Raw genomic sequence first — 26,761 nt, 5'->3', positions numbered from 1 at the left:
AACATTCTGGAGTATATGCAAATTGGCATCATACAAACTGAGGCAGCAAACTTTGTGGAAATTAATATTTGTGTCATTCTCAAAACTTTTGGCCCCGACTGTAGTACCTCCCAATGCAGTCTGTACTGTATTCTAGGAATTTGTGTTAATCTCTCATCTTAAAATACTACAGTTATGACTGAAGCATTGGTTGCTCAAAACAAAATGATTGACTCTTATCTGTGAGGATCAGATTCATGTTACATTATCTATCTACACTTGCCTTACAGACATAGGGAACAACCACATGAAAACATAAACCAGAAGGCTCTTTTCTTATCAAAACATTGATTTATTTATTACTTTGTCAGGGATAAAAAGTGCTGGGAGGGGGACGTCGGCTTTGCAATGGTGGCATTAATTATGATTACTGCAAAAGTACAGGGGGGGGGGTTAAATTGTTATTCTGGCCTAGATAAGGTAGTTAGTTCAGCAGGACACAACGTTTTAGAACATTCAGATAGGCTATTTCTATGTAGAAGAAACATGCCTCACATGTAGAATAGGGAATCATATCAGCTCTATTCATGTAATTTCTATCTGCAGCGTTCAAGAACATTTGGCAACTGAATGTGGGCAAGGTGTTGCTATGAGAGCTCCAGTGCTTCCCCAGACTCTAGAAGCTCCTTAGCCCTTTGTCCCCCTCCCTCAGTCTCTCCTCCCTCCGCCTCCCCCTGGATGGCCGGCGTCTCCTCCAGGCCATCCTGGTTAGAGCTAGCGTTCTGCGACTCAGGCCGCTCTTCATCTTCCTCATCTTCCACGTCCATCTCATACACACGGACGTGCCGCAGGTTGGAGCTCAGCTGAGAGGGAGAAAAGAGAGAGGAACCTCAGACAGAGATTCTGAACCATTTCTCAACCACTGTTAGACCAAACTGTTTTGTTGTTCAATACATGGTCATTGAGGTGCATAGCTGCTTAGTGAAGCCAGATAAAACCTTAGTAAGGGAATCCCCTTTCCATTGTCTTACCACACAGGCCACTTTCCGGATCCCATTCACAGCCACAAACTGGGCCTTCATGTTCTCCAAGTCTCGCCACTGGTTCTCTAGCACCAGCCCCTTGACAGGGATGGCGCCGCTCTGCTGGTCCAACCTGAGAATACAGATACCACAGGTGACCCATGGTGACTACTACAGTGGAGATAACTAAAGTAGACACATAGCAAATATCTACAGTAAATCTCTAGCTTAGAACAGGTGAATTACAGGTTAGGGTTATAGTTGATGTTTACTTGCACTGGAGGTGCAAGTCTTGAGTTGCAGCTTGTAATCAGGTAGATCATAATTGAGGGTTTGAGGTGAGTTGTAGGTTACAGTTACGAGTAGATCACTATTTGGGTTTAGGAATATAGGACTAGGTTTGCATGTTGGGGAGACAGGTGTTTCAATCACACACACCTAAGACTGGGGTCCCAGTTGAACTCCTCCTCACAGCTGAGGGCGGAGCCAAGAGGGAGCTGGGCAAGGACACGCCCCCTGTTATCCTCTTCTGATGCTCGCAGCACCACTGTCAATGTCTCGTCATCATAGAAACGAGCATCCTGGCAACTGTACACACAGTCAGAACTGAAACATAGACATGCAACAAAAAACATGGTTCTATAACAATTATTATCACTAATAGAAACGCACAGGGAATCCATTGCAGATCATCATAAGAGCAAAGTAATATGCAATGCATGAGCCCATCATTTGCCTGTATAGTTGAGGTTGAGGTAATTGAGTGGATTCTAGGAAAGCGAGGAAGACAAGAGGCACTCACCTGGCCCCCGCAGCATCATCATCAATACTGTGACTGAGAACATTACTCAGATCTATCGCCATGAGAGTATTGGGAACAGGCCTGTGACATACATAAAAAGATAAACAATCAGACAAACAAAAAAAGCACATGCTCAGTCATAAACATTGGGCTATTTGGGGATCAACGACAAAGCAAATCTGGATTGAACCAGACTAAAACAGGGTACAGTGTTGTATTGTACCTGAATGGGTCAGTAAACTTCCGCAGTAGATAAAGCTTGCAGGGTGAAATCTCTGGCATGCAGAACACTCCATAGTGCATATTGGTCTTCTTATCATTGTACCTGATCATCAATTAAAAATGTGCATCAATGTTAACATAATAACAACCTTGGTAATATACATTATCTACATTACCATTATGAACAGAGTGTTTGTGTTTTTTTGTTACTTACAATGATGGAAGTTCAAAAAGCCTTGGAGTGTTTTCTGAGCTGCAAAGACAAACAATAAAATGAAACAAATAAACATAACTATTTTATTTAATAATTTGTGGTATTGTCAAGAGTAGATAAATATGTCCTTACCTCTCTGGTACAGTGTAGAGGGGCAGACAAACAGCCTGTTTCACCGACTTACCAATGACCTCCTACAAACAGAGAACAAATAAGTATCACCACAACTAGCGTCATGTCATGACTCGACTCAAATTCATATGCCTTCGTTTGGATTCATGTAATCTCTCAACACTGCTGTCCAGTTATAGAAAAATTATTAAATTAGAAAGATAACCGTTTCATGAACCTGCAACATGCAAACAGTGTTCCTTGGGTATGTGGCGATCACAGGAGGCTGCTGAGGGGAGGACGGATCATAATAATGGCCAGAACAGAGCAAATAAAATGGCACCAAACACCTGGAAACTATGAGTTTAATGTACAGTTGTTGAAGTCGGAAGTTTACATACACTTAGGTTGGAGTCATTAAAACTTGTTTTTCAACCACTCCACAAATTTCTTGTTAACAAACTATAGTTTTGGCAAGTCGGTTAGGACATCTACTTTGTGCATGACACAAGTAATATTTCCAACAATTGTTTACAGACAGATTATTTCACTTATAATTGACTGTATCACAATTCCAGTGGGTCAGAAGTTTACATACACTAAGTTGACTGTGCCTTTAAATAGCTTGGAAAATTCCAGAAAATGATGTCATGGCTTTAGAAGCTTCTGATAGGCTAATTGACATAATTTGAGTCAATTGGAAGTGTACCTGTGGATGTATTTCAAGGCCTACCTTCAAACTTAGTGCCACTTTGCTTGACATCATGGGAAAATCAAAAGAAAATCAGCCGAGACCTCCACAAGTCTGGTTCATCCTTGGGAGCAATTTCCAAACGACTGAAGGTACCACTTTCATCTGTACAAACAATAGTACGCAAGTATAAACACCATGGGACCACGCAGCCGTCATACCGCTCAAGAAGGAGACGCGTTCTGTCTCCTAGAGATGAATATACTTTGTTGCGAAAAGTGCAAATCAATCCCAGAACAGCAGCAAAGGACTTGTGAAGATGCAGGAGGAAACGGGTACAAAAGTATCTTTATCCACAGTAAAACGAGTCCTATATCGACATAACCTGAAAGGCCGCACAGCAAGAAGCCACTGCGCCAAAACCGCCATAAAAAAGCCAGACTACAGTTTGCAACTGCACATGGGGACAAAGATCATACTTTTTGGAGAAATGTCCTCTGGTCTGATGAAACAAAAATAGAACTGTTTGGCCATAATGACCATCATTATGTTTGGAAGAAAAAGGGGGGAGTCTTGCAAGCCGAAGAACACCATCCCAACCGTGAAGCACGAGGGTGGCAGCATCGTTGTGGGGGTGCTTTGCTGTAGGAGGGACTGGTGCACTTCACAAAATAGATGGCATCATGTGGTAGGAAAATGATGTGGATATATTGAAGCAACATCTCAAGACATCAGTCAGGAAGTTAAAGCTTGGTCGCAAATGGGTCTTCCAAATGGACAATGACCCCAAGCATACTTCCAAAGTTGTGGCAAAATGGCTTAAGGACAACAAAGTCAAGGTATTGGACTGGCCATCACAAAGCCCCGACCTCAATCCTATAGAACATTTGTGGGCAGAATTGAAAAAGTGTGTGCGAGCAAGGAGGCCTACAAACCTGACTCAGTTACACAAGCCCTGTCAGGAGGAATGGGCCAAAATTCACCCAACTTATTGTGGGAAGGTTGTGGAAGGCTACCCTAAACGTATGACCCAAGTTAAACAATTTAAAGGCAATGCTACCAAATACTAATTGAGTGTATGTAAACTTCTGACCCAATGGGAATGTGATGAAAGAAATTAAAGCTGAAAGAAATCTCTCTCTATTATTCTGACATTTCACATTATTAAAATAAAGTGGTGATCCCAACTGACCTAAGACAGGGAATTTTTACTAGGATTAAATGTCAGGAATTGTGAAAAACTGAGTTCAAATGTATTTGGCTAAGGTGTATGTAAACTTCTGTCTTCAACTGATACCATTGCACTTATTCTGCTTCAGTCATTACCACGAGCAGGTCCTCCCCAATTAAGGTGCCACCAACCTCCTGTGGTGGCGATGTGTAGCTTGTTACTGCAGTGAAATCCTATTACCACCGGAAAACAAAAGAAAAGTTGGGAAGGAGGATAGAGAAGTGATGGACAAGGTAACTAAAAGTGTGGGAGACAGAGGTGGGAGAGAGGGATAGAATGCAATATGAAAACTCTGTTGCAGAGAGTTAGTCCGATTTATAGCTGCCTGGAACTCCTGGCAGAAGGCTTATGACTGCATGACTCAGCAGATTCTGAGCCAAATTTCACACGGGCAGTGTGGGACAAATTACTTTCGTATTTGTAAGAAAAACTTTGGCAATGTACTTCTTATGCCAGGGACCAAATTAAGTAGTGTACACTTCAGTACTAAAGGCAAATGAAATTGGGTTTCACTGTGTATGTGTTTCAGACTTACAGCAGGTTTCTGTAGACACAACTCAATCACCCCCTCCATCATCCTCTTCACAAAGTGTAGGGACTTCTGAGAGTACGAAGGGAAGAGGAGCGGGCTCTCTGGATAAACCAATCAATTAGGTACAATGTCAGTTCAGTAAGGCAGTCACAACAATAGAGAAATACAATGGCAAAGCAATCTTCCGCCATCTAATTACAACATGATGGATAACCACACACTTTATTAAAAAATATATATATTTGACCTTTATTTAACTAGGCACTTCCTGCATAGTTGTCTATTCTGAGATAAAGGTTATAGTTCACCTTTCAGTTGTGTGCTCTCCTGCAGAAACTTCAGCCATTGGTTCCCCTTGGTGTTGGGCGGAGACACTAGATCTTCATCCTCATCCTTCAGGTACTGCAAAAAAAAAGGACAACAAGTGTGTCATTGTACACTGATCACACACATACTAAAATATACACAGAGACTACGCTTGTCCCTCACCTGACCGACCCGCTCCACATTAAAGTACTTCCCTTTCCGGTCAAACAGCTCTTCGTTCTGTCAGAGCAGAGGAGAGGGCATGTAATTGGCTAGTTTGTGAAAAGCTGTGGAAATGAAGTGCTATTCTATTTATCTTACCTCACTGAAGTGCTCAGACAGGAAGTCCGCCACAAAGGCAATGTCCTTCTGGGTCATCTGAGGTCAATGGGATAGATTGACATTATACCAACAGATGAGAAAATAATACACATGGAACCATTTATCACACTACTTTGATCAACTCTTCCTCTGTCTCACATTCACAACCTGAATCTCACCTTATTGAGTTCTGGAGGCACGTGTTCCTCTGACATTCTTAGCATAGCTGCAGGAACATAAACATTTATTAAAACACTTGCATTTAATAATCAATGATATTTTAAATATACTAAAATGTTCCATCAGTCGCTAAAAGGTGGTATATATCTCAAGCTCCCAAAAAAGGTGAGGTCTTACCAACATACAGCCACCGGAAAAAGGCTTTGAAGTTCTTCATGCTCTTGTCAATCACTCTGAGTAAGAGACAGACAGTGAGGAATGACATGAGGGGGAGAGGTTTAACAAACATCAGGGTTGAAGTCAACTCCATTTAAAATTAGTGATGTGTTATTAAAATAACAAAATACTAATCTAATAGCATGTCAATAAGCATGAAAACTCACTGTAGAAGTTCATTGGCTTTCAAAGTGAATGAACCCACAGCTGTAATGGCATCTATAACAAAACAGAAATATTCACATAACTTTAATTTGATCAAATCCTGCGAGCAGCTTAGAAAACACATTTTGAACAAATGTTCCAGTCATGCAAATTACTAATGAGTGTCAGTCCTGATCTCATCACAGACAAATTAATTGCACAATTACATCCACTTTAATCTTGTATTTATCAGTAAAGATATCACAGTCATGGTTTATGCAGGATCTAAGCACTATACGTTCTATAGCTGCTGAGTCCAGGCCTAGAGGCTGGAACTTCTGTTTCCATAGAGACATCCCCTTCACCTCACTGAGGTGGTACAACAGAGCCTCTGAACCACTGGAGAGAGGGAGAGGAGAGGAAAAGAAGGGATGAGGATTGGTACCAAAGATTGTGATACCAATCATGATGCAATTTCTTGACATTTGCATTGTATGGTCCCGAAAAAGTGCATTATGGGTCACGATAAGTGAAGTGATAATTATTCATGTCAGTTGAGTTGCTACCTCTGCAGGTGGCTGATCACCAGCTTCTGAATGCTGGAGTAAGAGGTTTCTATAGACTGGCCCAGCTTCTTCAGCCCCTATGAAACAAACAAATTACATCAGTCTTACAAAGCTACAAAATGACCACCCACAATCATACTCAATCTTTGAACAACTTTATTATTCAGCTCACCTTGACGGTCAGCTGATTCATGAGGAGAGCCTGTAGTTCAGGGCTGGTCAAAAATAGAGAATTTTGTTAAATAAAAAAAACGTTTAACATCTCTAAATCAGTCTTTTCCATGTCAGATGAGGTTTATGATGTAGTGCCACCTACAGGACACTTTGAAGTTCTACATCTCAAATGAAAGGCCTGTTGAACATGTTTTTGCATTAGTGCTCACAACTACATGCACTATTACTTATTAGAAAGCATGTTGTGGAGGACGTGGTAGTGTACAAGGGTCATTGGATCACAGTAACGGTTCTCACCTCGACTGTCCCCATAGTAGAAGCTCCAGAAACTCATCTTGGACTTGTGTGCTGGTGTTCTTTTCCTAAAAATAGGAATTGGTTCAGATCATGTCTTTTAGGTGTGCTGTCATTATTGGAAAATGGGCTGGAGGCAGACTGAACGGAGCCGGGTTTCCTGATAGAACTTAGGCTTCCGAGTGTTTTACATGATGCATCTTTCCTACAACGGCCGAAGATGTAATGCGTTTCCCGAAAGACCACGCAGAGAGAGAACCTTCGCTAAGTGCGTCGTTGAGGCATGTGTCGATACTGATCTAAAGAAAGGCAGTGCTGCCCCTTTCATATATTACCTTAACATTAAAATTATTCAACAATACTGGACGACGGTTCAGCTCCTATGAGATAGTATGACCTATGGCTACAAATATTGACGAGGCTTATTCTAATGTTTAACCTATAATAATAATGCACTAAATCTTTGGCACATCAAGGCGCACATGTCACACATCATGAAATATATTGAGGCAAACATGAAAGACAGTAGCCTACAATTAGCAAAATAGAACGATTGAATGAAACGTATTTCTATATTATTGACATACAGTTAAAGTCAGCAGTTTACATACACTTAGGTTGGAGTCATTAAAACTCGTTTTTAAACCACTCCACAAATTTCTTGTTAACAAACCATCGTTTTGGCAAGTCAGTTAGGACATCTACTTTGTGCATGACAAGTAATTTTTCCAACAATTGTTTACAGACAGATTATTTCACTTATAATTGACTGTATCACAATTCCAGTGGGTCAGAAGTTTACATACACTAAGTTGACTGTGCCTTTAAAGAGCTTGGAAAATTCCAGAAAATGATGTCATGGCTTTAAAAGCTTCTGATAGGCTAATTGACATCATTTGAAATAAATCAGCCAAGACCTCTACAAGTCTGGTTCATCCTTGGGAGCAATTTCCAAACGCCTGAAGGTACCACGTTCATCTGTACAAACAATAGTACGCAAGTATAAACACCATGGGACCACGCAGCCGTCATACCGCTCAGGAAGGAGACGCGTTCTGTCTCCTAGAGATGAATATACTTTGTTGCAAAAAGTGCAAATCAATCCCAGAACAGCAAAGGACCTTGTGAAGATGCAGGAGGAAACAGGTACAAAAGTATCTATATTCACAGTAAAACGAGTCCTATATCGACATAACCTGAAAGGCCGTTCAGCAAGGAAGAAACTACTGCTCCAAAACCGCCATAAAAAAGCCAGACTACGGTTTGCAACTGCACATGGGGACAAAGATCGTACTTTTTGGAGAAATGTAACAACAATTTAACTGTTTGGCCATAATGACCATCGTTATGTTTGGAGGAAAAAGGGGGAGGCTTGCAAGCCAAAGAACATCATCCCAACCGTGAAGCACAGGGCTGGTAGCATCATGTTGTGGGGGTGCTTTGCTGTAGGAGGGACTGGTGCACTGTACAAAATAGATGGCATCATGAGGTAAGAAAATTATGTGGATATATTGAAGCAACATCTCAAGACATCAGTCAGGAAATTAAAGCTTGGTCGCAAATGGATCTTCCAAATGGACAATGAGCCCAAGCATACTTCCAAAGTTGTCGCAAAATGCCTTAAGGACAACAAAGTAAAGGTATTGGACTGGCCATCACAAAGACCTGACCTCAATCCTATAGAAGATTTGTGAGCAGAACTGAAAAAGCATGTGCGAGCAAGGAGGCCTACAAACCTGAGTCAGTTACGCCAGCTCTGTCAGGAGGAATGGGCCAAAATTCACCCAACTTATTGTGGGAGGCCTGTGGAAGGCTACCCAAAACGTTTGACCCAAGTTAAACAATTTAAAGGCAATGCTACCAAATACTAATTGAGTGTATGTAAACTTCTGACCCACTGGTAATGTGATGAAAGAAATAAAAACTGAAATAAATCATTCTCTCTACTATTATTCTGACATTTCACATTCTTAAAATAAAGTGGTGATCCTAACTGACCTAAGACAGGGAATTTTTACTAGGATTAAATGTCAGGAATTGTGAAAAATGTATTTGGCTAAGGTGTATGTAAACTTCCGACTTCAACTGAATATAGGCCTATAGCCTATGCTGTGTCTTAATTCAGTCATCTCGGTTTTCATTTGAAACATCTTTATATGCTTCGCTTGTTTATAACAATTGCAAAAATATTGGCAACTTTGTATGTGTTCACATTCATTCTAAAGTTATTGGCGATAAACAGAAAGACAGTTAAACATCTTGATTTTATATTCAGCGGAGATCTTCTCTCTATAAAGTGATGCCGAAAAAGCTAAAAAAAATATCTAATGATGCACTTAGCTGGTCTGAGCCAGCCGTTAATTAACAAGCCTTTTCAAGTGCAACTTTAGTAACGATATTGGGGAACGGCTCAGAGATTCTAACAAAGCTCCTACAAAGATTCTAACGATGGACTAAGCCTAAAGATGCTTTTTGGAAACCGGGCCCTAAACAGTGACCACTGACCTGAACGAACTTAGTGAGCCGAAGGTCCATCTGCATGAGGATATCCTCCCAAGCCTCACACATACAGGTGAGAGAGAGACGCAGGTACTGAAGGAACGATACAGAGAGACAGAATAAGTTGGAGAGAGAAAGACCAATGGCCAGACTAGTCTGATGAATGCCCTCAAATATCACCATGGAAATATGAACTATGAGGAGACTTCTAGTCATATTCGTTACATAAGGAGGGCACTGACCTGCAGCAGAGTGGATATGTGGGTGAACTTGCGTGCCATCCTGGTGACCTCAGGGAGACAGTCGGACAGCAGCCCTGTGTCGAGCTGGATGAGACAACAAACATACACAGTCAAAGACCTCAAATAAGCGAAGAATATAGAAGATGACGGTCAAGATGGGTAAGAAACATGCTTCATTTCACTTAAATGGGGGCATAACGGATTACCTGGATGTAGCAGACCTCTGGGTCGTTGCCAGCTGACCTGATCTCTGTGATGATAGACAGGGACTTCAGGTCACTGGACAGACACAGGCTGCTACACGTCCCAGGAACCTGACAAAAATAATCTGCTGGTTACATCATAGTTACTGCAGAGAGTGGGTGACTGAACCAGTGCATAAGTGTGTGAGTGCAATCTTACCCCTGGTAAAGTGGCAATCTTATACATCCCATAGGCATACAGCTCCACAAAGCCGGAACCTCCACCAAGAACCAGGATGTTTAGTCTGCAGACAATTGACGATGTGGAAGTATTTGTAGGTGTACATGAGATTGTGTGTTAACAAAATGTTCAATAATAAAGCATGTGAAACCTTCAGCACACACCTCACTTCTCCTAACAGGTTCAGGATCTCGTCTGACTTCTCCTCACTACGAGACAGAGGGTTGGTTATGAAAAAACATGTATTCTAATGCAGACAGATTGTCTGAAATATCATTTAAATGAATCATTGTTGCTGAAGATATATAAACATACCTGAATATCTTTGATGTAGTACTGTAGCTAAGAATAAATAAAACATTCCTTTAGGGGTGGGGGGGCAGATGGTGCAAAACAAGCAAAATGCTGTACTGTTTAACACAAGAACCAAGAGTTTCCATAAATGTCAAAATGGCTGATGTGTTGTCGGTGACATTATACAGACATGTTTACCTCTTGGGAAGAGTTGGCAACTTGGGAAGAAAAAGGTTTGACTCATCTTCAGAGGTGTAGAATGAGTTGAGGATGCTGAAAGACAGGAGGTTTATATTTGACTATGCAGTTCACACACACTCAAATAGAAGTCTAGTGTAGCCACACATCCCCTCTACAGACCTGCTCTCCTCTAGCACCTCCATCCAGTGCATACAGGACACAGGGTTCTCCAATGGAAACAAGTGAAGGATCTCTGCCTTCTCTGCATCACACAGCACCACCAGTTTAGTGTCCCCAAGGCTAAAGGCCAGGACTGAACACAGCACAGAGGACATACATTAGATAGGCAGTGAAACAAATGCAGAGGCTTACACACTGTGCTGTAGTAAATATGTTGTGTTCAGTGTACAATGGTTTATTGTTGTAACAGTGGTAAAGTAACATAACTCTGCAATGCTTCCAATGTGATTAGTTATTTAAGATAATCAGGTCCATATCTTGCCATCTCTTACTTTTGCCATCAGGTCTCCAAGCAAGTGCAGTGATCTCCTTTCCCGTATTCTCATTGGGTGGCAAGCTCCAAACGCGCTGGAAATTGGCAAGGCGATGCAGTAGCAGCTACAACACAAACATCAATTGACACACAGATTAATGAAATTACTCCCAATATAAGCAAATGTGATCTGGCATTAATCTGGGTATGAAACATATGGGGGTGTGTTTCTTTCCCTACCTCGCCAGCAGTGTTAGCGAGGGCAATAAGATCCCTCTTTGGAGACCATGCCATACACAGAACAGGGTTGGGGAGCTGCTTCTCCCCCACTTGACGGAATGCAGGCATTTTTGTGGGCTGAAAATAGAACACAGAAGCATTAACAAGGAAATAAGTGGCAGTCAAGTTTTGCTATACTTGTCAGTGAAGAAGTAGCTAAATTGACAGTGGCTGGGTGAGTTTGGGAATAATCTATAATAGCCCAGACCAGGCAGGCAGTGACACCTATCCAATAACCTTGTACCCAGACTAATTGCAAATATTATGATAACTAACCCATTTCATCTGTGCTAATTGTGCATATGCGGAAGTGTTTGGTGAAAAAGATTACCTGTGGTGTATTCATTATTCGGGTTTCCATAACAAAACGTTTCGTCTGTTGCAAACTTTTAACGTTTACTCTAGGAACCAAAACGGTAACAGAGCAAACGGAAGGAAACGGTGATGGACCTAGCTGCATTTGTCCAATAGAAACTCTCGTTTTCGTTGCAAAATGTTTTTCGTTTGGAGTAAACTGTTTCCGTTGCAAAACGTTTTGCAACGGAATCCGACTAATAATGAATTGCTTTTTGTTCTATGTTGCTCTGTCTGTATGCTACGTCTTGCTTGTGCTGTGTTGTTCTGCGTGTGCTCACTGCTCATTGTTTGTCTGTATTGTAATTGTTTTTAATAACCTGCCGAGGGACTGCGGTTGAAAATTAGCAGGCTGGCTAAAACCGGCACTTTTCCTGAAACGTTAATTAATGTGCACTGTCCCTGTAAAAACAAAACAAAAAAAACAAACAATATACGACAGGTAATCTCGTTCACCAAACACTTTCGCATATGCGCAATTAGCACACATGAAATGGGTTAGTTATCATAATGAATACACCCCTGTCCTATCCGATGCAAAATAAAAATACAAGACACCTTTATCAGTTAGCTAGCTTGCATGCTATACTATCTAACGTTATTACAATGTTACCCCTTTGCACTAACTATAAAAATGTTAGCTAGTTAGTTGACGCTGGATTTATCAAAAATACAAAATGGGTTGTAAAATTCACTTGTCAATAGCTACTAACTAGCTAGTCAACTTGCTAACAACAACTGCGCGGTAAACATAAATAGCCAGTTATAGTATCTTACTGTACTGGGATGTCTGAGGACCAACTATGTTACTGTTACTTTGAAACTAGAAATAAACAATACGCTAATGTTTACTTCTTTGCAGGATACTGTTAGTGTGATCTAGCTAGCTAACTAGCTCCATATTCGCCACGACCAGCGCCACTGAATAAAGTCTTAACCAATCATGTTCAAGTCTGAATAGCCAATGAAATTGACGCAACGGAGACCCTGAAAGGACAAACTGAACTACTGTCCTGCTGCAGTGCAAAGATTGCTTCTTCCTATCTGGCTCACTGATCAGGCTGCTACATAGAGATAGATAGAGGACAATCTCTAAAACGGTTCACCTGATATGGATGAAAATACCCTAAAATTAAAGCTGACAGTCTGCAATTTAACATCATAGTTATCGCATAATTTCAAAACCCAAAGTTCTTGAGTACAGAGACAAAACAACAAAACATGTGTCACCGTTCCAATACTTTTGGAGCTTACTGTATCTCATAAATGTCTGGCCACTTTGTGGATAGGGATTGTGGCCTCTTGGATGATTGGGACACCAACCCACCTAGAGTTTAGTACAGGGGTGGAAAATAATTTTGGCTTGAGTGCCACATTGGGATAAAAAAATTTAGTGGAGGGCCGCACAGACCAATTTGTTCGTAAAAAGCAATTTGCGGGCCAGAAAAAGGGCAGTTATTTAAAACGTGTAGGTCAATTATAACTTCAACATACTTTCTATCTAGTTTAACACGTTGAAAAGTGGCCATTAGTGTTTTTTAACTCAAAATAAAAAATTGTTTTACTCAAACATACAGGTGCCTGATTGAATGGGCTCGCATGTTCAGAAGGTTTTATGTTTATTTCCACCGCTGGTCTAGAAGTGAATCATTTAATGTGTGAGGTAAAAAAATGTATAAAAAAATAAGAAGAAATCTGAAGTAAGTGATAAATGGCCATAAGTGTTAACTGACAGGATGTCAGGTCTGTCAACTCTAGCTGAAAGGATGATCAGATTTGGAAAGCTCAATTTCTATTCTTGCCAGACCATGAGCGAGGCTATTCGAAGTCACCAATTAATGCAGTTATTTTTAAATGATACCCTCAACAAGGTACACTTAAGCTATTTCCATATATGAGTTGGATTGTGTGAGTGCATGGGGCTTTGGAAAGATGAGTGGGGGGTTGGTTCTGGGGCAGTGAATGAAGGGTCAGTGCTGAAGGATAGTCAATGGTAAAGTGTTGTTGAGGTCAGTTGCTTGGCAGTATGTGTGTGTGTGTGAGGGGGGTTGATGGTTTGAGAGAGCAGTCCAATGGACATTCCTCCCTGCCCTGTCACTAGCACTTAACTGTAATCAGTAGATAGTTGGAGAACCGGAATAGCTCTGCGCTGTTAGGATCAACCGTCTGCGATATCGGCCCACAAATAGACCAAGTGAGGCTGCAGAGTCAGAATGTGTCTGTGCCCTTTTAACCCAACCATGAGATGCGTCAGCCATCAACTTTTCCACGCGAAGTGGATAAATCGAGCTCAAGCAGAGAACTGGGTTACTACCAGTCACTCAGGGTATACAATTCCGAGGCATCATTGAGACACAGCCTGCAGAGAGAGGCCAGAGAGTATTTCAAGGCTACTGGAGAGGATGGGGGCTCAGAGAAGGCAATGAACTTTGACCATAAGTTACCCTGGCCCCCAACCTCCATTGTGCAAAAAACGCTCATACACTGAAGAGTCTATACTAATAACACTGAAGAGTCTATACAAATAACACTGAAGAGTCTATACTAATAACACTGAAGTGTCTACAATAATAACACTGATGAGTCTATACTAATAACTCTGAAGAGTCTATACTAATAACACTGAAGAGTCTATACTAATAACACTGAAGAGTCTATACTAATAACACTGAAGAGCCTATACAAATAACACTGAAGAGTCTATACTAATAACACTGAAGAGTCTATACTAATAACACTGAAGAGTCTATACTAATAACTCTGAAGAGTCTATACTAATAACACTGAAGAGTCTATACTAATAACACTGAAGAGGCTATAATAATAACACTGAAGAGGCTATAATAATAACACTGAAGAGGCTATAATAATAACACTGAAGAGGCTATAATAATAACACTGAAGAGTCTATACTAATAACTCTGAAGAGTCTATAATAATAACACTGAAGAGGCTATAATAATAACACTGAAGAGGCTATAATAATAACACTGAAGAGGCTATAATAATAACACTGAAGAGGCTATAATAATAACACTGAAGAGGCTATAATAATAACACTGAAGAGGCTATAATAATAACACTGAAGAGGCTATAATAATAACACTGAAGAGGCTATAATAATAACACTGTGTCATGTCCTGGCCAGTATAGGGTTAATTGGTATTGTAGTTTGGTCAGGACGTGGCAGAGGGTATTCGTTTTATGTGGTTCGGGGTGGTGTGTTTTGTTGAAGGGGCATTTGGTTTAAGTATTCCGGGGTTTTTGGGCACTTGGGGTTGGGACTCTCAGTTGAAGGCAGGTGTTGTCTATCTGCCTTTGATTGAGAGTCCCATATATTAGGGTGTGTTTGTTATTTGTGGGTGATTGTTCTGTGTTTCGCCTTGTGCCTTACCAGACTGTTTTTGTTGATCGTTCGTGTTTTGTTATTTTTGTACGTTCATTTTGAAAGTAAATAAACAGCAAGATGAGCATACACATACCTGCTGCGTTTTGGTCCTCTTTAACCGACGACAAGCGTGACACACTGAAGAGGCTATAATAATAACACTGAAGAGGCTATAATAATAACACTGAAGAGTCTATACTAATAACACTGAAGAGTCTAGTATACTAATAACAGCTTGTTCAGAGGCTTAGCGGCAGATCTCGGGTCGAGGAGTGAACTCAACTGGCCACAGTAGAGCAGTGTTACAGTTCAGAGAGAAGGGTGATGGTTGAATCAACTTTGTTTCCAAGTCATTTCAATTAAGTTACATTGAACCAATGTGGAATAGACATTGAATTGACACCTGTGCCCAGTGGGATGGTACTGACAGATGCATGTACTCTGTAGGTAGCAGAGTACACACATTTTTCATGACCACCAGCTGTGTGGGTTTGACAGTGCAACATGGTAAGGTACAAAAAGAAAAGCCCCTCAGTTACATGTGTCAGATGTTGTGTGTGTGTATGTGTGAGTATTTTGTTCTGCGTATTGAAGTACTGTATTTATTGCCATCAGTAGAAAACATTGCACCCCTGTGATTTTCTCAAATACAGCGAGGGGAAAAAAGTATTTGATTCCCTGCTGATTTTGTGCGTTTTCCCACTGACAAAGAAATGATCAGTCTATAATTTTGGTAAGTTTATTTGAACAGTGAGAGACAGAATAACAACAAAAAACTCCAGAAAACGCATGTCATAAATGTTATAAATTGATTTGCATTTTATTGAGGGAAATAAGTATTTGACCCCCTCTCAATCAGAAAGATTTCTGGCTCCCAGGTGTCTTTTATACAGGTAACGAGCTGAGATTAGGAGCACACTCTTAAAGGGAGTGCTCCTAATCTCAGTTTGTTACCTGTATAAAAGACACCTGTCCACAGAAGCAATCAATCAGATTCCAAACTCTCCACCATGGCCAAGATCAAAGAGCTCTCCAAGGATGTCAGGGACAAGATTGTAGACCTACACAAGTCTGGAATGGGCTACAAGACCATCGCCAAGCAGCTTGGTGAGAAGGTGACAACAGTTGGTGCGATTATTCGCAAATGGAAGAAACACAAAAGAACTGTCAATCTCCCTCGGCCTGGGGCTCCATGCAAGATCTCACCTCGTGGAGTTGCAATGATCATGAGAACGGTGAGGAATCAGCCCAGAAGTACACGGGAGGATCTTGTCAATGATCTCAAGGCAGCTGGGACCATAGTCACCAACAAAACAATTAACACACTACGCCGTGAAGGACTGAAATCCTGCAGCGCCCGTAAGGTCCCCCTGCTCAAGAAAGCACATATACATGCCCGTCTGAAGTTTGCCAATGAACATCTGAATGATTCAGAGGACAACTGGGTGAAAGTGTTGTGGTCAGATGAGACCAAAATGGAGCTCTTTGGCATCAACTCAACTCGCCATGTTTGGAGGAGGAGGAATGCTGCCTATGACCCCAAGAATACCATCCCCACCATCAAACATGGAGGTGGAAACATTATGCTTTGGGGGTGTTTTTCTGCTAAGGGGACAGGACAACTTCACCGCATCAAAGGGACGATGGACGGGGCCATGTACCGTCAAATCTTGGGTGAGAACCTCCTTCCCTCAGCCAGGGCATTGAAAATGGGTCGTGGATGGGTATTCCAGCATGACAATGACCCAAAACACACGGCCAAGGCAACAAAGGAATGGCTCAAGAAAAAGCACATTAAGGTCCTGGAGTGGCCTAGCCAGTCTCCAGACCTTAATCCCATAGAAAATCTGTGGAAGGAGCTGAAGGTTCGAGTTGCCAAACGCCAGCCTCGAGACCTTATTGACTTGGAGAAGATCTGCAAAGAGCAGTGGGACAAAATCCCTCCTGAGATGTATGCAAACCTGGTGGCCAACTACAAGAAACGTCTGACCTCTGTGATTGCCAACAAGGGTTTTGCCACCAAGTACTAAGTCATGTTTTGCAGAGGGGTCAAATACTTATTTCCCTCATTAAAATGCAAATCAATTTATAACATTTTTGACATGCATTTTTCTGGAGTTTTTTGTTGTTATTCTGTCTCTCACTGTTCAAATAAACCTACCATTAAAATTATAGACTGATCATTTCTTTGTCAGTGGGCAAACGTACAAAATCAGCAGGGGATCAAATACTTTTTTCCCTCACTGTACCCCACACCTCTCTCTCACTCTCTCTCTTCTTCTCTCTCTCACCAGCATTCTGGCTGTGAAATCTGAGCCCGGGGCCAAATATAGCCAGACACAGTGAGTGGTCAGATGCTGGGACAGATGGGACAGCAGGCCACACTGGAGGAACCACTCAAGTAGACCTCGACCTGCTCACAGTGCTCGCACTCACTGCCTGACCAAAAAAAGCTACTCTGCTGGGAAAATACGCTTCTGTCTATTCTCACAGACATATAATTTTAACAGCAAACTGGAACTACTAGACTGGGACAATACCTTTGGACAAAAACTTGAAGGTAAGGCTGTCCTTTCTCATTTCTTGTTGACATTATTAGTGGAATGTCCTGGAGGCGCTGTTGTTTCCTTTGTTTTATATTGAAATGCTACTTACAGCCTATCAGCAATCAAGAGATCCTTCGAATTTTGGATATTAGAAAAACGCTTAGAAAAATCTGTTGATATCAATTTACTGTCAGTGTATGTGAGAATATTCACTTTTGCATTTGAGATCAGGTTAGTGTCAGGGCTACAGGTGCAATATGGTTATTTTCACAAGATATTAAAGGTATATTAAAGTACATTACAATGGAAGTACTAAGTACATAGTTATTGAACAGTGACAGCAGAAATGATGTACTCTGTTCTATTCTGTAATTGACGGCATTGGTGACAATGACCATTGACAGTAGTTATTGACCTTTTGTCAATTAGTTTTAATATTTTTTAATAATCCCCATTCATATTTAATCAATGTTGTATAGTAAATGCATTTTTTCACATGGAAAATAACAGCCTCTGAAGAGAATACTATCCCTTGTGTCTGACTGTGTATGCATATGTGTGTATGCATGTGTGTGTCTTGTGTGAGCTCATGTATGTGTTATACTGCAGTGTGTTTAAAGGGCCCTTATTGAGGGTGGGGTTGTGCTGCTGCTGTGAAACATAGCCCAAGGGGATTCAAAATAACAACACCTGGTCTCCTGGACGCCATAGAAGGCAGAATGTCACACTCGTATATGTCCAGTATACCATACTGACACACAAACACACTAATTTCTATACAGAGTGACTATTGCAAGTACGGTTTCATTCACATGCTCCATCCTCTACATTATAGTCATGGAGCTCACATGTACAGTAGCCTACGGTACAGTCGTGGCCAAAAGTTTTGAGAATGACACAAATATTAATATTCACAAAGTTTGCTGCTTCAGTGTCTTTAGATACTTTTATTGACAATTACATGAAGTTGATGCAAAGAGTCAATATTTGCAGTGTTGACCCTTCTTTTTCAAGACCTCTGCAATCCGCCCTGGCATGCTGTCAATTAACCTCTGGGCCACATCCTGACTGATGGCAGCCCATTCTTGCATAACCAACGCTTGGAGCTTGTCAGAATTTGTGGGGTTTTGTTTGTCCACCTGCCTCTTGAGGATTGACCACAAGTTCTCAATGGCATTAAGGTCTGGTGAGTTTCCTGGCCATGGACCCAAAATATCGATGTTTTGTTCCCCGAACCACTCAGTTATCACTTTTTCCTTATGGCAAGGTGCTCCATCATGCTGGAAAAGGCATTGTTCGTCACCAAACTGTTCCTGGATGGTTGGGAGAAGTTGCTCTCGGAGGATGTGTTGGTACCATTCTTTATTCATGGCTGTGTTCTTAGGCAAAATTGTGAGTGAGCCCACTCCCTTGGCTGAGAAGCAACCCCACACATGAATGGTCTCAGGATGCTTTACTGTTGGCGTGACACAGGACTGATGGTAGCGCTCACCTTGCGTTCTCCGGACAAGCTTTTTTCCAGATGCCCCAAACAATCGGAAAGTGGATTCATCAGAGAAAATGACTTTACCCCAGTTCTCAGCAGTCCAATCCCTGTACCTTTTGCAGAATATCAGTCTGTCCCTGATGTTTTACCTGGAGAGAAGTGGCTTCTTTGCTGCCCTTCTTGACACCAGGCCATCCTCCAAAAGTCTTTGCCTCACTGTGCGTGCAGATGCACTCACACCTGCCTGCCGCCGTTCCTGAGCAAGCTCTGTACTGGTGGTGCCCCGATCCCGCAGCTGAATCAACTTTAGGAGACGGTCCTGGCGCTTGCTGGACTTTCTTGGGCGCCCTGAAGCCTTCTTCACAACAATTGAACCGCTCTCCTTGATGTTCTTGCTGATCCGATAAATGGTTGATTTAGGTGCAATCTTACTGGCAGCAATATCCTTGCCTGTGAAGCCCTTTTTGTGCAAAGCAATGATGACGGCACGTGTTTCCTTGCAGGTAAGCATGATTGACAGAGGAAGAACAATGATTCCAAGAACCACCCTCCTTTTGAAGCTTCCAGTCTGTTATTCAAACTCAATCAGCATGACAGAGTGATCTCCAGCCTTGTCCTCGTCAACACTCACACCTGTGTTAACGAGAGAATCACTGACATGATGTCAGCTGGTCCTTTTGTGGCATGGCTGAAATGCAGTGGAAATGTTTTTGGGGGATTCAGTTCATTTGCATGGCAAAGAGGGACTTTTCAATTAATTGCAATTCATCTGATCACCCTTCACAACGTTCTGGAGTATATGTAAATTGCCATCATACAAACTGAGGCAGCAGACTTTGTGAAAATGTATATTTGTGTCATTCTCAAAACTTTTGGCCAAGACTGTACACACCTATGTTCCCAAGCACATTCTACATATGCATATAGATGCTTCTACTTCCATCTGATGTGTGTTCTAGACCACCTGTTTAGGAAGTGACAGAGCTATGCTTGATGTTACGACTGCCACTGAAGGTGGCTCCTCTCCCTGTTCGGGCGGTGCTCGGCGGTCGTCGTCGCCAGCCAACAAGCTGCCACCGATCTATTTTTCCTTTTCGTTTGTGTCTGTCTGTTTTTTCACACCTGTGTTCATTTAGTTGATTTCGGTGGGTTTATTTACACCCCGCTGCATGCTAGTTTTTGTGCGGGATTGTTTGTATGTGTTTTACATTAGGGGTGCGTGTCTGCACCACGGGGTTTTCGTTGTATTCGGTAGTGTTACCGTTTTTCGAGACTTTGTTTAGGAGTCGAGGTTTCTCCTCCGTGTGTGCAATTCGTTTCCCTGTGTGGCGACTTCGTTTTGTACGTGTTTTTCCCTCATGTTGTATTTGAGTTCGGGACTACCATATTAAACGTTTTGTGCCACTGGAACTTCCTTGCTCTCCTGCTCCTGATTCCTGCACCCCCCTCCTACTAGGAGGCATTGTAACAATTGAGCTATTGACCACTGTCAGTGGAGAGTTTCATAAATGTGTGGTATGACCAAAACAAACACAATCCCGCTGTGACTGTGCGCACACGTGGGTGTGTGTGTTTGTGTGGCTGCCGCTGTAGTTTATCTAGTCTTTTGCAGTGTATGGACAGTACAACTCTAATTATAACAGAATTATCATGGTTAAAACTTTAACTATTTTATAGTTGTAGTGAATTGAGACAGAGGGAGAGAGAAGAATAAGGAAGCGAGAGGAGAGTGAGGGAAATAGACGATTAGGGAGAGGGTGGGATGGTGACAAATGCCAGTCATGCACACTTTGACCTCCCAAAAGCCTTTGTTAATACCAACCAGCTGAGCCCAAAGAATGCCAGCCTAAATCATCCTCAACTGTATGTTGATGAGGGAGGGTGTGTTGCTGTTGACTGTGAGTTCTGTTTTTATTTATTCAGATGACTATGTGTATGTTGTTTATAATTAGTGTCTGGCTATATCTACTGTGTTAACTGAATGTCATATTGTGTGTGTGTGTTTCAGGATGCAGGACGGGAGCTGGAATCAGTCCCTCCCCCTCTCTCTGTTTATGAAGGATGGGGGCAGGGTTCTAGAGGGAGACGGAGGGGTGTTCTCAGAGACGTCGTCTGATGGGGATCTGTACCTGGACTCTATGGCGGATATGGATACCGGAGTCGGGGACTTTTCAGATCTTACCGCCTTCCTCAGCCAAGACGAGATCAACCGCAGCCTGGACCTGGCTCGGGAGGCCTTCAGTGATGCAGAAGACCGGGGAGTCCCTGTCTCCCCTATTCCCAGATCCCAGGAGCCGGCTCTCTACTTCCCCTCCCCCACCCCCCTCAACACCACAGAATACCTGACCAAAAGCCCCAGCTTCCCCCACCAAACCAAAGCCCACTCCCCAGATGACAGCCACTCAGTCAAAGTCACCTCCAGCCAGAGTTTCTACCTCAGCAGGCCCATACAGGCCACATGCGAAGCCATGGCCTTGCCTGAGAAGTTTGTCTGCCACAAGAACATCACCCCAGTCTACAAGCAGGACAAGCCCCGACTGGTCCATGAGGGCTTGGAGCTGAATGAACGGGCTGCCTCCGCCACTGAGTTCTGTAGCCGTGCTGCCACCTTCATCGAGGAGCTGTCCTCCATCTTTAAAGGCTCTGCCCGGCCGGAGCAAAAGGGGGAGGAAGACTCCTCCTCTCCCGACAGCGGGTATCTGTCTCCTAAGAGCCACTTGCCGGCCCCCCAGGGCTCTGCCTCTGTCCCCCCACAGCCTCTCATCCAACAGGGGGCACCACAGCAGTGTGAGTCAGGCTTGGGTATCCAGCCAGCAAGCATGATGGGTGGAATGGGTGTGACGGGTGTCCCTCCTCTGAGTGTGATGGGGGTTCCAATTGTCTCTGATCTGATGAGTGTGAATGAGTTGATGGGGAAGCAGCAGCACAGTGGAGCCCAGTTGATGGGGAAGCAGCAGCACAGTGGAGCCCAGTTGATGGGGAAGCAGCAGCACAGTGGAGCCCAGTTGATGGGGAAGCAGCAGCACAGTGGAGCCCAGTTGATGGGGAAGCAGCAGCACAGTGGAGCCCAGTTGATAGGGGAGCAGCAGCACAGTGAAGCCCAGTTGATGGGGGAGCAGCAGCACAGTGGAGCCCAGTTGATGGGGGAGCAGCAGCACAGTGGAGCCCAGTTGATGGGGGGGCAGCAGCACAGTGGAGCCCAGTTGATGGGGGAGCAGCAGCACAGTGGAGCCCAGAGCGTAGATGGAGACTTGTCACTGCCACACTTCACCCAGAAGCTGAAGAGCCAGGAGGTGGCAGAGGGACACCCCATCCGACTGGAGTGCAGGGTGGCAGGAAACCCTCAGCCGCTGGTCAGGTAAGGAGAATGGTGGTAGGTGGAAGTCTGATTTGGTTGTGATCATATTGGTGATGAGTATCAGTAGAATGAGACGGTTAACACCAGTGGTAGAACACAAGAGGTTCATTGTGTGCATTATCAGTATAGTAAATATGACTGCTGCATGTTCCTCAACATAGTTGATTTATACGCTACTGTATATCTGTTTATCCTTTTATTAATTAAGATCTCCAATGGTATGTGTTACCCATTTGATGTAGTGGGTAAAGATCAGAACTCTGTCATCATACTATATTTAATGCTATCGTTGCAAAGGCAGTTGATCCTCTTGTTGGTCTGACACCAATTTCCTTCACCTCTAAGGGAAGTGGATCCCCATGGTGGAGACTTTTAAAACGATCCCCCTCGGTAAGGGAGTCAAATCAAACACACTGACTCCAGTGGAGGCTGATGAAGGGAGGACGGCTCATAATAATGGATGGAACGAAGCAAATGGAATGGCATACAAACCATGTTTGATGTATTTCATACCATTCCACTGAGTCCTCTCCAGCCATTACCACGAGCCCATCTTCCCTAATTAAGTTGCTACCAACTTTCTGTGACTGACTCCCCATTTGGACACGTGGTAACTTTGGAGTTTTGTTGTGAGAGGATTTGGATATATGGCGAAAAAGACCCAACTAAAACACTTGGGCACATACTCATATAGAGTGGTGTCTTTGGTAGGAAGCAGAGCCTTCAGTCAGAGATAGGGTTGCCCATTTGGGTGTGGGAGTGGGATGTTGAGGGAGCGGGAGGAGGTAGGAGGTGAAAGCTGTTGGGTGTCGACAAGGCCTCCACGGAACACCTGCTGTGGGGTTGGACAGTTACACTGTATGTAACCACAGTAACCGATAAGCCTTGCGACCAGGTGCTAGTGGAGACATTGTCAGGTCAGGGAGTTTCTGCCTGGGCAGTCATTCTGCTCTTTTTTTTAAATATAGCACCCCTTGGCTGTAGGGATTTGGACCAGTCCACCGGGAAACTAAGCTGAGACACTTTTCAGAAAGTTAATTTACTGTGCCCAATGGACTCAGGCTGTACAAGCCTTTATTTGTTACTGTCTAGTTGAGGCCAGGCGTGAGGTTCATTTTGAGGAGAAGGCCTTCATCCTGCCTGGTTGAGGTTGACTAACAGAGTACAGAGGGTGAGAGGCCTGGGGACTGTGGTTCTGATATGGTTCTCTCCTGTCCGGGTGAGCTATAAGGGGCCTCTTCCTCTGCTGTATAAATAGTCTCCAGGCCAACAGGAGCCAGGTCCTGAAACGTAAGCAATGTCATGACACAGCGTTTTCTGTCATTCTCCACCTCTTCACCTCTCCACACCTTCTTGGGAAATATGAAGGTTGTAGTATAGTGTTGTATTTGACCAATAGGAGACAGTGGCCATGCCCGAATACCCATACTAGCGTACTGTACCACATACTTAAACTGCATACACATTTCGGCGTTTGATGTAATAGAATTCACTCGTCTTTTCCGAGTCCATAAATTTAAGCCCTGTACCAAAATGAAGGAATAGAGGGAGTCAACGCAATCGCGCATTAGATTAAGCATTCAGAGTAATATTTTCAAAATTTCACATACTATTTAGTATGCTAGTGTGATTATTCGGACACGGCCAGTGTAGCAATGCAGTCATGGAGAGGGGGAGAGTGAATGGGAGAGGAAGAGGGGGAGAGGTTAATATGGGCTCAGACTGAAATATTGTTTTTGTTTTGTGTTTTCCCTAACCTATATATACACTGAACAAAAATATAAACGCAACATGCAACAATTTAAAAGATTTTACTGGGTTACAGTTCAGATAAGGTAATCAGTCAATTGAATAAATTCATTGGGCCCTAATCTATGGATTTCACATGACTGGGAATACAGGTATGCATCTGTTGGTCACAGATCCCTTAACAAAAAAGGTAGGGGCATGGATCAGAAAACCAGTCAGATCTGGTGTGACCATCATTTGCCTCATACAGCGCAACATCACCTTCACATAGAGTTGATCAGGCTGTCGATTGTGACCTGTGGAATGTTTTTCCACTCCTCTTCAATGGCTGTGTGAAGTTGCTGGATATTGGCGGGAACTGGAACACGCTTACGTACACGTCAATCCAGAGCATCCCAAACATGCTCAATGGATGACATGTCTTGTGAGTATGCAGGCCATGGAAGAAATGGGAAATGTTCAGCTTCCAGGAATTGTGTACAGATCCTTACAACATGGGGCCGAGCATTATCATGCTGAAACAAAAGGCGATGACGATGGATTAATGGCACGACAATAGGCCTCAGGATCTCGTCACGGTATCTCTGTGCATTCAAATTGCCATCGATCAAATGCAATTATGTTCATTGTCCGAAGCTCATGTCTGCCCATACCATAACCCCAGAGTGCCACCATGGGGCACTCTGTTCACAACGTTGACATCAGCAAACCACTCGCCCACACAATGCCATCTGCCATCTGCCAGTACATTTGAAACCGGGATTCATCTGTGAAGCGCACACTTCTCCAGCGTGCCAGTGGCCATCAAAGGTGAGCATTTGCCCACTGAAGTCGGTTATGATGCCAAACTGCAGTCAGGTCACGATTATGCAAATTAGCTTCCCTGAGACGGTTTCTGACAGTTTGTGCAGAAATGCATTGGTTGTGCAAACCCACAGTTTCGTCAGCTGTCCGGGTGGCTGGTCTCAAACGATCCCGCAGGTGAAGAAGCCGGATGTGGAGGTCCTGGGCTGGCATGGTCACACGTGGTCTGCAGTTGTGAGGCCGGTTTCTCTAAAATGACTGCTTATGGTAGAGGATTGAACATTAAAACCTCTGGCAACAGCTCTGGTGGACATTCGTGCAGTCAGCATGCCAATTGCACGTTCCTTCAAAACTTGAGACATCTGTGGCATTGTGTTGTGTGACAAAACTGCACATTTTAGTGTGGCCTTCGATTGTAACCCGCATAGGGTAAACCTGTGTAATGATCATGCTGTTTAATCGGCTTCTTGATATGCCACACCTGTCAGGTGGATGGATTATCTTGGCAAAGGAGAAATGCTCATTAAACAAATTTTAGAAAAATAAGCCTTTTGAGTGTTTGGAACATTTCTGGGATCTTTTATTTCAGCTCATGAAACATTACATGGGACCAACACTTTACATGTTGCATGTATATTTTTGTTCAGCATAGTATATTTATGTGTGAATGTTGCTGTAAAATCAGTCTGGGATTGTGATTTGGAAGTTCAGAAGTCTTGAATTATCTATGCATTGTTCATGTGGAACTGAGGTCTTGTTTACTTCAAGTCATTGGGATCTGGATAGAACGTCACACAGATGTTTTGTCACTTCTTTTATCCTGCAGATACCCACTTTTAAGGCTTGACTTGTTTTCTGTCTATTGACACTAGGTGGCACTATGGTGTTTATAATTCATAAACATGTTGCACAATGTCTTCACAGTCCCCAATGGAATCTGCAATGTCTAGGAAGTTCAAATGACATCCCAGTATTAAATGAATATGTTGACAACATGTTGAAATAGATATGTAAGAACATCTACTGGTGTTGCTTTCACTGGTATGAACAAAGGTCAGGGGTTTTCCACCTCAACATCCAGGCAACTGCTTCAGTTGTGTATATTTTGTGTGTTCTCCAGGTAAATGGATGGTGTATCAGGGTAAATACAGTGGGGTTAAAAGGCTGAGCTAAGGCGTTTCGTAAACACACTTTTCCTCTGCTCTTCATCCATCTCACTCACTAGGACACACACAATAACATTCAGACTGCCTCTGGGAATGGTGTGTGGTATAAAGAGAACAGGCCTTGTATCCTGGTGAAGACTATTCAAATCAAACTTTATTTGTCACATGCGCCGAACACAACAAGTGTAGAACTTACCGGGAAATACTTACTTACAAGCCCTTAACCAACAGTGCAAGAACAGTTATGAAAATATTTATCAAATAAACTAAAGTTAAAAAAAAAATTGTAAAAAGTAAGACAACAAAATAACAATAAACAAAACAAATGGGGGGGGTTAACGTAAATAGTCCGGTTGCCATTTCATTAATTGTTCAGCAGTCTTATGGCTTGGAGGTAGAAGCTGTTAAGGAGATTTTGGTCCTAGACTTGAAGCTCCGGTACCGCTTGCCGTGCGGCAGCAGAGAAAACAGTCCATGACCTGGGTGACTGGAGTC

At 42.9% G+C, this 26,761-nt stretch overlaps 2 protein-coding genes across 10 annotated transcripts in view; one reads left to right on the top strand and one right to left on the bottom strand.

Moving 5' to 3' along the window:
- Window positions 1–310: 310 nt before the first annotated feature.
- On the bottom strand, window positions 311–12,720 carry anapc4 (anaphase promoting complex subunit 4). 4 transcript variants are annotated; one of them, XM_082956918.1, is made up of 29 exons: window positions 12,622–12,720; window positions 11,377–11,493; window positions 11,156–11,261; window positions 10,824–10,956; window positions 10,662–10,736; window positions 10,485–10,511; window positions 10,334–10,378; window positions 10,149–10,233; window positions 9,953–10,060; window positions 9,747–9,830; window positions 9,511–9,597; window positions 7,009–7,073; window positions 6,710–6,752; window positions 6,538–6,614; window positions 6,270–6,370; window positions 5,995–6,046; window positions 5,789–5,844; window positions 5,611–5,657; window positions 5,432–5,488; window positions 5,294–5,350; window positions 5,113–5,206; window positions 4,808–4,905; window positions 2,372–2,433; window positions 2,240–2,278; window positions 2,027–2,128; window positions 1,804–1,884; window positions 1,440–1,607; window positions 1,011–1,134; window positions 311–842 (listed from the first exon to the last, which is right to left on the bottom strand). In XM_082956918.1, exons 2-29 carry the CDS (start codon window positions 11,482–11,484, stop codon window positions 627–629), a joined length of 2,397 nt encoding a protein of 798 aa, XP_082813044.1. In that variant the 5' UTR covers window positions 11,485–11,493; window positions 12,622–12,720; the 3' UTR covers window positions 311–626. The 4 variants fall into 4 exon arrangements, with proteins under 4 accessions (XP_082813044.1, XP_082813043.1, XP_082813042.1 ...); XM_082956917.1 differs by having other exon boundaries at window positions 12,547–12,715; XM_082956916.1 differs by lacking the exon at window positions 12,622–12,720 and adding an exon at window positions 11,747–12,525 and having other exon boundaries at window positions 1,440–1,589.
- A 4,807-nt stretch (window positions 12,721–17,527) lies between these two features.
- Window positions 17,528–26,761, top strand: part of palld (palladin, cytoskeletal associated protein) — a 122,032-nt gene continuing 112,798 nt past the window's right edge. For 5 of the 6 annotated variants that reach the window (XM_045687651.2, XM_045687653.2, XM_045687655.2 and 2 more), the window contains exons 1-2: window positions 17,529–17,717; window positions 21,198–22,547. In XM_045687651.2, the coding sequence (XP_045543607.2) occupies window positions 21,199–22,547 (1,349 nt within the window). In that variant the 5' untranslated portion in view covers window positions 17,529–17,717; window position 21,198. Of the gene's footprint in view, window positions 17,718–21,197; window positions 22,548–26,761 lie in introns of all 6 variants that reach the window. The other variant, XM_045687649.2, reaches the window with a different exon arrangement.

Source organism: Salmo salar, chromosome 10, assembly GCF_965601325.2.
Source record: "Salmo salar chromosome 10, fSalSal1, whole genome shotgun sequence".
Taxonomy (NCBI): Eukaryota; Metazoa; Chordata; class Actinopteri; order Salmoniformes; family Salmonidae; genus Salmo; species Salmo salar.
This window is presented reverse-complemented; position numbering and strand designations above follow the sequence as displayed.